We start from the raw sequence: 12,867 nt of genomic DNA on the forward strand, positions 1-12,867 counted from the left end.
ATTGATTTCTTCCTAGACTGCAGGTCTTTCAGATTTGTGAAAGCAACACTGCACATGCAGGTTCCAGGATAATTAAAACTGTTACTACAAGGATGCTCTTTTTTCATTTTACTTTATTATTATTTTTACACCCCCGGTATAGGGGTGTGTATAGGTTTCGGTCAATGTGTTTGTTTGTTTGTTTGTTTGTGTGTTTGTGTGTTTGTGTTCGCATATAGATCTCAAGAATGAACGGACCGATCGTCACCAAACTTGGTGAACAGGTTCTATACATTCCTGAGACGGTCCTTACAAAAATTGGGACCAGTCAAACACACGGTTAGGGAGTTATTGGTGGATTAAAATTATACAAGGACTTATAGAGGGACATCTTCATGGTCAAAGGGAAATAACCATTCTCACTCAGTCACTGCCACCAACTGAGGTTATTTCCCTTTGACGGGGGTGTTTTTCCTACCTCAGAGGAATTTCTTGTTCTTTAATTTTTACTTTCATTCCTTTGTTACCCCATTGCTGGAAAATTTGGGTCGCTTCCTCCCAGTGGAAAGCTAGCAGCTACAAGAGTCACACTACCCAGGTCTGTGCGTGTTTAGGTGTAATCAGCCATCTGCAACTCCAGCAAAATGACTGTGTCTCTGAATCTGCACAGAAGGTTGACCCGGTTCTGCCCCAGCCTGGATTGGAATACGCGACCCAAGGATCACAGTCACAAGTCCAAAGCTCCACCAACTCTGCCACTGGGCCCCCTTTAATGAGTGTAATATCCACAAAAACTTGAAAAAAACAAACCTCTCCTTGCGTAATGACTCTGTTGATGACGTAGCTGTCTGGCTGTTTAATGAGAATGGTTTTCCTGTCCAGTGGGCAGTTCTCCAGCTAAACACAGAAAAACAATTTCATTGCGTCAGTTCCTTGGGGTTATTCTGTTTTCAGAGACCCTACCATACTCGTAATAAACTTGTCTGTGATACAAAAAAACTCATGTGGATGAGGAACTATACATTCTTGACTCTTACAATTGAAATCAATAAAAAAAAAAAAGTTATAAAGCACGAAACACATGTGATGCAAAATATTTTTTTTTATCACAACCATACACACACACGCATGCACACACACACCTCTTTCATTCTTTCTTCCCTTTCTCTATCCTCTCAGTCTCGTTCCTACGCTTTACAAGGCAACTACACATATGGTCACAGGCATGAAAAGGAGTCTAAAACTGTGACATGCTCAGGAAAACTTTTAGCCTAAAAAGGAGACACACAAAGAAAGGCTAGACAAATCCAGTCACACTTATAAGCTCATAAACACACTATAAGTTCAAAAAGTAGTTTATTTTTAACAAACTAGTAAATTTAAATCCCGGCATATGTACATAACTTGTCACAACGTCACAAACTTTATTTAACCTTACAAGTGCACTATGACAGAAAATAAACATAACCCAAGCAAAAAACCCACATTAAATGACTTTAAATATCAAAACAACACCAAAAACAAAAATCTAACATCATTACACCCGACTAGAGCATTGTGTACATAACCGTCACATCATATCACAAAAATGCAACAAAAAAGGTGACAAAAGACGATTTCTGACCCCTCAGTACAAAACCCATGTAAAAGAGATAGACACCAGACAGCCACAGCAAGGTGAAATGTAACCACAGAGGATGAAAGGAATAACATCCTTTTTCACTTCATCCGTAAATAATTGCTAACAAATCGAGATTAAAACAACAATTAAACCACACGGAATGAAACCAACATCAAATATAGTTAGAAATGCTTACAGCTATGAAGTTAAAGTGGCAAACAAGCAAAATCCGGTTATAGGGGCTAGACAATTAAAAACAAACAGCAGCAGTCAAACTTTGTTCATAACATCACAGCGTGACATAACCAAAACAGATACATTAAAACAAGAACATTCTGACCCAACAGGCAAACAAATGTATGGACATCTCCAAATAAATGAGAAGAACCCTTAAGAAGTAAAAGTTGTGGATAAAACCACCATAAATCCACTATACAGCAAAAGAAACCTATGTGTACATAACGGCACGCAAAGTCAGAGGATGAAAGTGCCCATATCAGCTAAAAATGGTGCCACAATAACTGCAATCAACAAATCTGAGAAAGAAATTAGTAGCAAAGGGACACAGTTACCATTTTAAATCAAAAAACAAGATAACACATGTAGCAGGTAAGAGATAACGCCACACCGTGACACCTATGATTCTAAGTGATGTATCTTAAACAGATGCACACCTACAAAGGCAGAAATTATAAGAAAACAAATGACACACAGAAGGTACAAATAAAAAAGCAACTAGCAGCCCTGGAACATAAATTCAGATCATCATCAGAAAATGCAAGAAAAATGAGAACGTGTACATAACATTACAACAGGAGATTATCTTTCATGCATTGAGTGCTGGTGAGTACTGCTCACTTAGATTTTGTCAGTTGGGAAATGATCACTGTTTATCAACAGACATAGGAACAAGAATACATGAAAAAGTCTTAGTGTAATATGATTGTGAAATAAGTTATCAATTCTGAAGATGGTTAAAACAGGATGTGTAAATAAAAAACTTGAAGCTCACAAAAAAAGTCTGGTCTCAGCCATAAGTCTCATGTAGGCTATGCCTCCAGAAAGATTTAGCAGCAAACATGTAAATAAAAGCCCAGTGTTCAAGGGACATCATGTAGTCGTCCTCCTTGAAGACTCGCAGGATGTTGCACACGGGTATAAAAAAAACTGTACACATTGGAGGCCATTTTCTCTTCCCACAGCCCAATTTCCCCCCACGAAGACCTCCCAGGCTCCCTCAGCAGTAGCTTTTGTGATCTGAAAGAAAAAACAATTATAGATGCATGTAGTTTCTGAAATGCTTGCTATAATGTTTGGATTTTACACTATCTGTTATCATCACAGCAAAACGATATGAAGTGACGTTATGAACATTTTCAGGGTCATAAAAACAGCTGAATGCAGTCATCTACTGCTCAGCTTTTAATTCTTTTAGCAAAAAAGAACAAGATTTGATCGTAGTAAAGAACTCTCTACTGGCGTACTGCACAGCATTCAGAACAAGATTTCAATAACGTGTACATAATGTCACACATCAGCCAGACAAGCTATCTCGAACTAAAGGAGTGTGACGTTATTAACACGCAGTCATGGAAGAAAACACGAATCCCACAGAGAAAAGTCTGAATCTCATAACCCGGTCATTTACAAAGAACAACAAAAAAATGAACCACAAGTCTGAAAGAACGAAAATCAAAGAAAATCATTGATAAAAATGTTAAATATTCCGCGCCTAGCCCGAAGACAGTAATCTCATGATGTGACGTTATGAACATCGCACCTTACTTTCTCAACCGATTTCCTAGCCCGTCAGAAAGTCCCTTTCAACGCAGAAACAAAAGAAATCAACATAGTAATGTTTTCCACCTATTTGTACAAAGATTCTATTTGTATTAGCTTAACCATGCATCGTACGTTATCCGTCACGACAACAGCTTCGTATCTGAACAATCAAAATAAAATTTCTTCATTGTGCGTCAGATCGGAGACTTCGTTTAGCGCGCGATATTTTTGACTTGCACTCAACCATCGTTACAAAGAAACAAAACACGTCTCAAACAGCAATATGACTTACAAAATTGATAAAACTTACCATCATTGTGTACATAACACATTTCAAAGAAATCACGACAAAACACTTACCTCCTGTGTTCTCTTATTTCTCGTTCGTTTCAAACGCAGACTTCTTCAAATGAAACTACGATCGCATGCTGGAGAACAGTAAACAAAGTTTGTTCACACCCCTTGTAGAAACGAGTCCATGCGCGGAAGAAAATATAGTACATAACTAACGCGTCACGACGCATCACGCAGTTGGCCGAAAAACCTTTCCCGTACCGCTGTTTTTCATTGGATTCGTGTTTTAAACTCATTTTCACACAGAAAAATGATTTTTCATCGAAAATCAACAAAAACTTTGTTGTTCTGAAAGTTGAGAATGAATGTCGGCTCATTAATACACTCGGCCGGAAAATCACGACAGAGAACGACGTACATTTATTGGTAATCTTCCGGTAAGTTTCGACTCGGCAAACTTCGGGGCACTTCAAACTTTGCAAGGGAAAGACCGACCATTTCAGAATAGAATCTCCGTATTTTTTCTATATTTTAGACAGTGATCTGACAGTATGCGAAAGTTTGCCGAGCACACTGTACTAGGTGTCACAGAATTGCAACAGATCACCGTCAATAATCACCAACAAAACATCGATTATATTCCGTACACGTGAACCACACGCTACGGAGTCATGTCCGAGCCGAGAAAAATACCTTCTTCGTCAATGCTCTTCATGTTCACGATTTTAAATAAAAAAGAAGCAGCAACAAGAGACTTTTTCCGGAGGTTGTATCACTTTTTCTGACTCGACGCCATTTTGTGCCTTTGACCATATAAATCACCCCGTTCTGTCATACAATTATCAACACTCCCTTCTTTACCTCTCTTTTTTCTGACCCTCCCATACATCACTGACTCATTACACAACAAACTTCCAAACCTAAGCCAGTCCCCACTTCGCCCTGTATACCATCTTCTCATTCACACAATGTCCTACCTTGACATATTCATGATGATGCTGTTCCAGAGTCTCCAGACTCTTGGAGACGTGGCAGATGATAGAGGTTCCACAGGGAACACCGTCTATGGCACCGTGGCTGTTGGCGTGAATGAGAAAGCACTCCTGTCCACGGAATTTGGTCGGCTCTACCGTCACTGTAAACTCTCCAAGTTCCTTGCCAGTATCAGACACAGTGACCAGGTTGTCGTCAAACATGACATATTTGAAGTCATCTTCTGGAACTGCAAACATAAAATAAAATAGAGTATCATTACATGGCACATACATTTTTCTCTAGATCTCAGGGTACTATTACTACTACAACTACTATGAGTTATTCTTTAATCTCACTGAACCAGCCATAGATTGTTGATGTTATAAAAAATCTCATTCCTAATTAATTCATTGTTTGCTTTTACTACCGGAAGAAACTGCTCCCAAAACTAACATGCATTTGACCATGTGATTCATAGAGCTCCATACACCAACAGGAGTGGATACTAGTCAGATCATTTTGGTAAGGACCCACCCATTTTGCAAAAACAAAAAAAGGTCATTAGCTTTTCTTGTGTCCATTTCTGTTATGAGCATCTGTGCCAGATTTCGGGCTAGTGACGCAGCAAGCACTTCAGCTATTCTCCAAAGCTTTTTTTATGCTAACCCCTGACAAAACAGCTACATTATCACACACACAAACCTAGTTTCAAATGTTCTTACTTCTGAATGTGTCTCTACCTCAAAGATTTCTTAATCCATACTATAATAAACATTTCTGATTGCTGAATTAAATAGCTAAATGGAGTAATGGCCTGAAGCAAGCACACTGACTTAATGTCTGCAAATAGGCCACAGCCTTCTCGCTGGCCTTGGGGACATCAGCAGTTGCAGGGGGTGGCTGAGGCCCATCAACTCCACTTGTCACCTTACTGCCTGCTTGGCTGAAACAGTCATCATAGTCATGTCATTAATGTCAGCTTCACTACACTTTGCCTTGAAGTTCAACTGACCGGAACTGTGCCTACCTACCTACCCCCAGGGTCAAAGTCTTTACATGCTCTTTATCGTGTCAATTCACTGAATCGGGCTGATTTCACTTGTCAAGTCTCAGATGCGTGGCTGTTACCAGGCGATTTATCACCAGCGTAGTCTTTACCATGCTCTTAATCATGTCCATTTACTGACACAATTATTTCAATGACAAAAAGTATGTGCGTGTGTGCGTGTGTGTGTGAGTGTCTGTCCGCCTGTCTGTATTGTTTATGTTGACCAGTAAGAAAGTCATTCATTAGTAATGACAATGTATTCATTACAGTCGATGTAAAAAAAACATGTTCTGTTAAAGGACCAGACCACGCTGTTTTAAAGGTTATTAGAACCACTAACCGATGACTGAAGGTTAGAGAAATGCACCTAAAGATTCCAAAAATGTAAAGAAATTCACCGATTCGTAGCTTAATCATTGTGATTTAATTAAAAACGTTCCGCCAAATTCGTCTGCTAAACGAGACTTCGAAATGGCCGCCAGTAGACGAGAACCGGCTGTGACGTCACTTAGTGTTTGGAAACCGAAAGTTACAGCTTACGCTCAAGTGGGCGTTTGCCTAAATCGAGCATCAACAGCACGCCGAAGGAATGCGCACGGCTGCTGATAGCTATGAAGTATAGAAAAAAGGTTCAGGCATCAGTTGTCACCTTTTTCCGATGGGCTTACAACTTCTGCAGCAAGACTGATTAACTGGAAACGGCCAACACGATGTTGTGTGTTTCGCGACACTTTCTTCCAATGCGAACGCAGTTAAGCCGGCAAGAAAACCTGGCACACACAAAACAGCTGTTGCCTAACGCAGTTCCAGTTCCGACAATTGTTGACCACTCACAGGAGGTCAGAAACCGGATACCAATGTCATCAGAACGATCTGCTTTCACTAAACGCAGACGAAAGGAAGTGAGTACATGTATACTGAATGTGTTCTGTAAGGGATAGGGGTTCAGTGTCACTGGGCGTTTTTGTCAGACTGACAGTATTTGTAGTGGAATGGCATCTGTTCCTAATTTTAAGCACATGTGTTAAGATTACAGATTAAAACATATATATCTGTTACTACATGTCCGTCCCCATGCACCCACCTTAAAGTTCCCTCTCTCTCTCCCTCTTTTACACTCACCTGGGTAATCGATGAGTCTCAGGTTTAATCAGTGTCCGTCCATATACACATAGACATTCACACAAACACACACACGTTGTTATAGTTGTTATCTAATTCAGTGTTGTATTAAATAGATAAAGAAATCGTTAATACAGCAAGCTTGCATGAATAATTTGCTGTTGTCCTTTTTTTCAGATCAGGTTCTGTAATACAGTAATTATAATTAATACAAGTACAAATTCATGTTTGCAGTCATACTCATAGTGTGTGAGTGTGTGTGTGTGTGTGTGTGTGTGTGTGTGTGTGTGTGTGTGTGTGTGTGTGTGTGTGTGTGTGTGTGTGTGTGTGTGAAAAGCACTTTGATACTTAAAACATCTGTGTTATTTGATTTTATTACAAAACTGCAGTCAGAATATTAAGCAGACCTATTCCAACAATACATTTTGATCAGCAGTAAATGTAATGTCAAATTATGAACAACAATCATGTGAGCAGATATATCTAACAGAAACAAATAGTCTAGCAAAATAATACAACCAAGTACATGTGTGGACATCATCATCCACATAAAAAAATTGATTGTAGGAAGAGCACTCTGTGTTATTACCACTGCTTCAGTCAAACTGCCAGTTCAACTTTATCTCTGTGGGTTGTTTTTTTCTCTCAGAGTAACATGGGGAAAAAAAACCTTTAAAAAACTTGCATGCTACAGAGCTGGATTGTTTCTAGTGATCATGCAGCATGATTTATCCGCATAGAAAACTACTGAAACACCTAAACAGAAATAACAATGTCTACAGAAAAAACCCACTGTTTGATTGCTGTCTGTAGTACTCCTCTTGCTAACAGTGGCATTAAAATAATTAAAACTAAGCTATGCTCTCTTGGGGGGGGAAAAGTGCTCTAAGTACTTTTTGTGTCTACATAGGCAAAACAAAACTATGCAATGTTTCAGATTTCCTGACCCACCCTATGTTTTTCCTCCTTATCCTGGACTATTTTGGACTCTTACAAAAATGTAGGCTACTTCAAAAATGACAAATTTTAATTTTGCAGGCTTACAAGGAAATTGACTCTTCTCTTACAACCAGAATACACCATGATTTCAAGCAAATAAAAAACTACATGCACCTGAGAAAAAAAAAACTTTAATTCAAGAAGTTAGACCTCCTAACCCCAGCTTTTCAATTCAATTCAATACGTTGTTGATGTTGATTATGGAGCTTAACGTCCTCCCAGGTAACTAGGGACCTATATTGGGGCATGATTTTTTATACAATGTTAAAAGTGTAGGGTGTAATGGGGGGGAGGGGGACTGGAGGGTGACGGGGTGTAGTCGCTAATAAATTTAAAGGTGCGTTTATTATCTAATATACCAGACATTTTGTTTTGGCTGGTGTACAGAATAACATCACATAAAATCGCACTCATAAAACATACAAAACACATAAAATGTACACATCAGTACACACATAACCCAAACCACACATATCCATACCAGCACCATCACACACATATCCACATACATACTCTAGTTTGTACATTATAAAAATAAATACATTATGATTAATATCATTACTAGTCAACTTAAATTAAGGCTCAAAATAGGTCTTAAGATGGATGTTATTTAGTGTAATGAAGAGATTATAAAAAGCTATGAGAAAGAAAGTATGAAAGAATGATGCCCTTTCTCCGGTGAAAGTTCTGCTGATTGTGGTAACTTTTTTTTCTGTCTAAAACAGGCATCAGTTAACTGAACGAGCTGTTTGAGGGGGTGGTGATCCTAACACTGGCCTATGGCAACACTGGCCTATGGCAGCTACAACAAAGCTCTGCATACACAGCAAGACTACAATGCAACAGTGCCCAGACTTTGACTGCTACAGGCTGCTTTCCCATGCAAAGTACAAATGCAAGTGTCCATAAACCAGGGTTTAATACAAAGTCATGTAGTATGTGAGTGAGTTCTGATGAAAAAGTGATTGTGTTGTAATATTGGTTATTACTGAGTGTTGATGTTACAATGATTACATTATAAAAACAACAACAGAACAATGTGAAGAGCAAACTTCTTCTGTGGGCATGCAAGTGAGTTAATCTTGTGTGTGTGTGTGTGAAACTATATGTGACTGAGTGTTACAAATTTAAATGACAACAGTTTTCTTGATAGCCTTTAAAAACAACAACAAATACATACATTTAACAATCAAACAAATATAGGCACCTCAAAAAAAGTTGTATGTACACCTTCGTGGCTGGTGATGCATTCTTGCTCCCCTGCAAGTTTTCATTCTACAATGTACCTCAGGCTAGCTTCCTCTCTCTCTCAAATCTGCCCCTCCCACACAATACAACAGGTACAGTGGCCACTCTGACACCAGTCTCTGAAATAATCAAGAACAGTTAAAACTGCGATGAGCTGTTGTTCTTTTACTCGTGAATGCAATGCATGAACACTTAAACAATATCCCACTTATTCGCGAGTGCGTTGACAAGGCGAGAGTGAAAAAATAGCACAGACTCGAAAGCAGACGATAAGTTCAGCACAGAGAGCGGGCGTGTTTACCTTTGATCGCTGAGACAAACAGTGTCGCAATTTTCATCGTCACTGTTTCACTACTGCTGGAAGTGGCCTCCACCCTCATCTTTCATGCTTGATTCGAGGAGAGAAACCGGTAGTTCGAACATGTACGGTTCAATTTCGTCTGCAGTTACGCTTGTTGTCATGTTGGTAAACAACCATCTCCACACGGTGTGACGTCACGGATAATTTATTCATAAGCCAGTCTCGCGAAGATCACGCGGCACAATGGCGGGTCGTTTTGGAGAAGAAATCCGTCGCTTCGGTCACAAAATTCGTCGGATTACGGCCTTAGAAGATTCCGAAGTAAACCAAACATTGTTGAAGACGGTAAGAAAGTGGTTTTCTAACTAACTGCAAACATCGGGAAGTGTTCGGTCGCGCAGGAACACGATTCGAAGCGTTTTTGACGCTAAAACAGCGTGGTCTGGTCCTTTAAACTTTAGCTACAGTTGTAAATTCAGGCACGTACATTTTTCTATAAAAAGTTGTTTAATTTATCATTTCATTTCAGGAAAAAACTTATAGATGTGTTTCATTTACATTTGGTTTAGAAGGAAAACATCGGCACATCCATTTTGACAAAGGCAGGGAGACAATGTCGATCTTACGTATTTGTTTTCTGCAAAGGGAGACAACTATGGCAGCCATTTTCCATGAATCAAAGAACCAAATTAATCAAATATGCATATTTTAGAACTCAATTTGTCGATTAATTTCACAAGAAATATGCTTTGCTTTGAAAAGCGACTTCTATCAAAAATAAGTCAATATTATAATTCATAATGCCGCTTGATTGAGAGCTCTGAATACACAGCGCTAAAGTTTAACATTACACCACAATGTGCTGGTGAAAAAAAATATACCAAAAAAATTAATGTTCGCTGCTAATCATAATACTTTTTTCACTTTCAGGTTGTTTTTCTCGTGATTTTGCCTTTCGTCTTCACAACAACAATGTATGTTTTTTTCAATCTACATTCATACTAAAATGACATTCCTGATGGCCAAGACACAAGGACCTCAGCATCGTTTCCTAAACCATCGGTACCTGTTCATAAAATACCCATTCACAAAGATTGAATTCTAGCATTATGATTAATATGAATCGTATTAATATTATACAACAAAAATTCAACAATATTGAGTAGACCTGTTCCAAATACTGCGGAGACTTTTCACTTACCTCGTAGAGCCAGGAGCACTCATTGCGCTCATGGCAGGATCCTAGCACTTCACTAAACTTGCTCCTTCCGTTCAAGCACAGAAAACTGTCCGATGCAAGCCTGTATGGGCGTAAAATGCACTAAAATACGAAGCTTTTCAAGTGTCTATCGACGAAATGGCCAAGTCTCTATGGTAATCAGCACTTCCGGAAGAGTCAATCCAAGGGACGTAACCGTGCACTGCGAAGTGTTTCATGCGGGTAGTACTGGTGCCTGTTCTTTCTAAATACCATACGTTTTAACTCAATCAAAAGAAGGCTAGTAAAACTTGCTTAGACAGCAATTCGGTCAGTCCACCATCGATCTTTCCCATGACAAATCTGACAGCTAAGGGCATATATTGCAAAATAGGATCCACAGGCGGCAGAAATAGTTAACTTTTGCCAACGTAATCATGTAGGCCTATATAGCGTTTGCAGTAACGATTAGCCGTTCTGGACGCACGACTTCAACCGCCTCTGTTGTCATCTGTCAAACGTGTCAGCTCCTTGAGTGACATGTTGACATGTGCTCTATTCCGTGCATTGCAGACCAAGAGCCAGCTCGGCCACCATCACTGACTGAATAATACCAACTAGTCTTGGAGGTTTACCCCCAGGGCCTTCAGTGGTGGTGGTGGGGGGGGGGGGGGGGGGAGTAGTAGATTTTTGTTTGGTCCTGATTTCCCCACTCTCTCGCCCCAACCTTTTTGATCCGTGTAAGTTGGATTCGTTTTTTGTCAAAGCCTAATAAAACGTTAGGACAGCTACTGAGGTATGCTCGGAGTAAACACCTTTCTCCTCAAACTTGTGTGTGTGTGTGTGTGTGTGTGTGTGTGGGGGGGGTGGTCGTCATTATCAAATCGTCATGTTGAAATAACCGTAAAACAAAACTGGAGCATCTCGTATCGTTACTCCCCCGGCTCGTTACTCCCCCGTATCGCTACTCCCCCGTATCGCTACTCCCCCGGCTCGTTACTCCCCCGTGCCTTTTTATTACACGTAAGTAATGCAGTTATTACTTAATTGAATTTTCGAGAGAGAGAGAGAGAGAGAGAGAGAGAGAGAGAGAGAGAGAGAGAGAGAGAGAGAGAGAGAGAGAGAGAGAGCATGTTTAAAGAACTTACAACTGTCAGATCTGCCTGTACATTCGTGTACAGTACATCTTTGAAAAACAAGTATATATTTTAAGCAAAAGTGATACGGGGGAGTAACGAGATGCTCAGCTCGTTACTCCCCCGTATCGCTACTCCCCCGGCTCGATACTCCCCCGGCTCGTTATTCCCCCGGCTCGTTACTCCCCCGTATCGCTACTCCCCCGGCTCGTTACTCCCCCGTACACAGAAAATGACTGGATAACCCTGTGATAGTAAGTTAGCATGAAATATTGTTTTTCCGGAGAAATTGTCTGGATAAACAAACAAAGAAACAAACTGGACAGGGGGGGGGGGGGGGGGGGGAACAATATTTCATGCCAACTTACTATCACAGGGTTATCCAGTCATTTTCTGTGTACGGGGGAGTAACGAGCCAGGGGAGTAGCGATACGGGGGAGTAGCGAGCCGGGGGATTAGCGAGCCGGGGGAGTAACGAGCTGATCCCAAACAAAACAAATCATTCTGGGGTAATGCGTACCGGCATTATCAGAGATAATGCTGCTGAGTGCTGCTGCTGCTCATGCATGGTGACGCACTACAACCAATCAAAACATTTTTTGTATAACTTACCTGTTACCAAGCTGAAAAAACATAGTGACAGCATCACCTCATGTAACCCAGTTCTTGGGAGACATGTTGACATGCACACAAATAAACTGAAATAAACTTGACTAAAATAAGATAGAATAAAGTAAAATAAAACACAACAAAACATAAGCATATATATAAACGAGTCCAGTATATTAGGTATTACTAGTTACTCTTAAAACATAAGCAACTAAAATCCTACCAACAGAATGCAAAAATACATAACAAAACAAGAAAGGGATAGGCGCAATATAAATACACTTTATTATTATTATTATTAAACAAGACCACAGTGACAAGACCAAAGAAAAAACATGCAAATAATGTTTGTGTAATCACCTTCAAACGGACTACAACCCCCCCCCCCCCTCCCCCTCCCACCTTACCTTTTAGATTGGCTGCCTTTTAGATTGGTCTTTTTTTCTCGTGTCGTTTGATCTAATTTAATATATTTCGTCTTTTCTGACAGTAATGTACTGCATACATAATTACACCGCTAAAGTCAACCTGGTCCTGCTCAAACTGACCACCCCC

At 39.9% G+C, this 12,867-nt stretch overlaps 1 protein-coding gene across 1 annotated transcript in view; it reads right to left on the reverse strand.

The window, feature by feature from the left end:
• The window catches only part of LOC138982772 (ciliogenesis-associated TTC17-interacting protein-like), a 32,696-nt gene extending 21,929 nt beyond the window's left edge, over nucleotides 1-10,767 (reverse strand). The window contains exons 1-4 of the mRNA XM_070356101.1: nucleotides 10,571-10,767; nucleotides 5,485-5,594; nucleotides 4,654-4,898; nucleotides 790-876 (exon numbers count right to left, since the gene is read on the reverse strand). Coding sequence (XP_070212202.1) covers nucleotides 790-876; nucleotides 4,654-4,898; nucleotides 5,485-5,594; nucleotides 10,571-10,602 — 474 coding nt within the window. The 5' untranslated portion in view covers nucleotides 10,603-10,767. The remainder of the gene's footprint in view (nucleotides 1-789; nucleotides 877-4,653; nucleotides 4,899-5,484; nucleotides 5,595-10,570) is intronic.
• Nucleotides 10,768-12,867: the final 2,100 nt, after the last annotated feature.

This window comes from Littorina saxatilis, linkage group LG12 (assembly GCF_037325665.1).
Source record: "Littorina saxatilis isolate snail1 linkage group LG12, US_GU_Lsax_2.0, whole genome shotgun sequence".
Classification (NCBI taxonomy): domain Eukaryota; kingdom Metazoa; phylum Mollusca; class Gastropoda; order Littorinimorpha; family Littorinidae; genus Littorina; species Littorina saxatilis.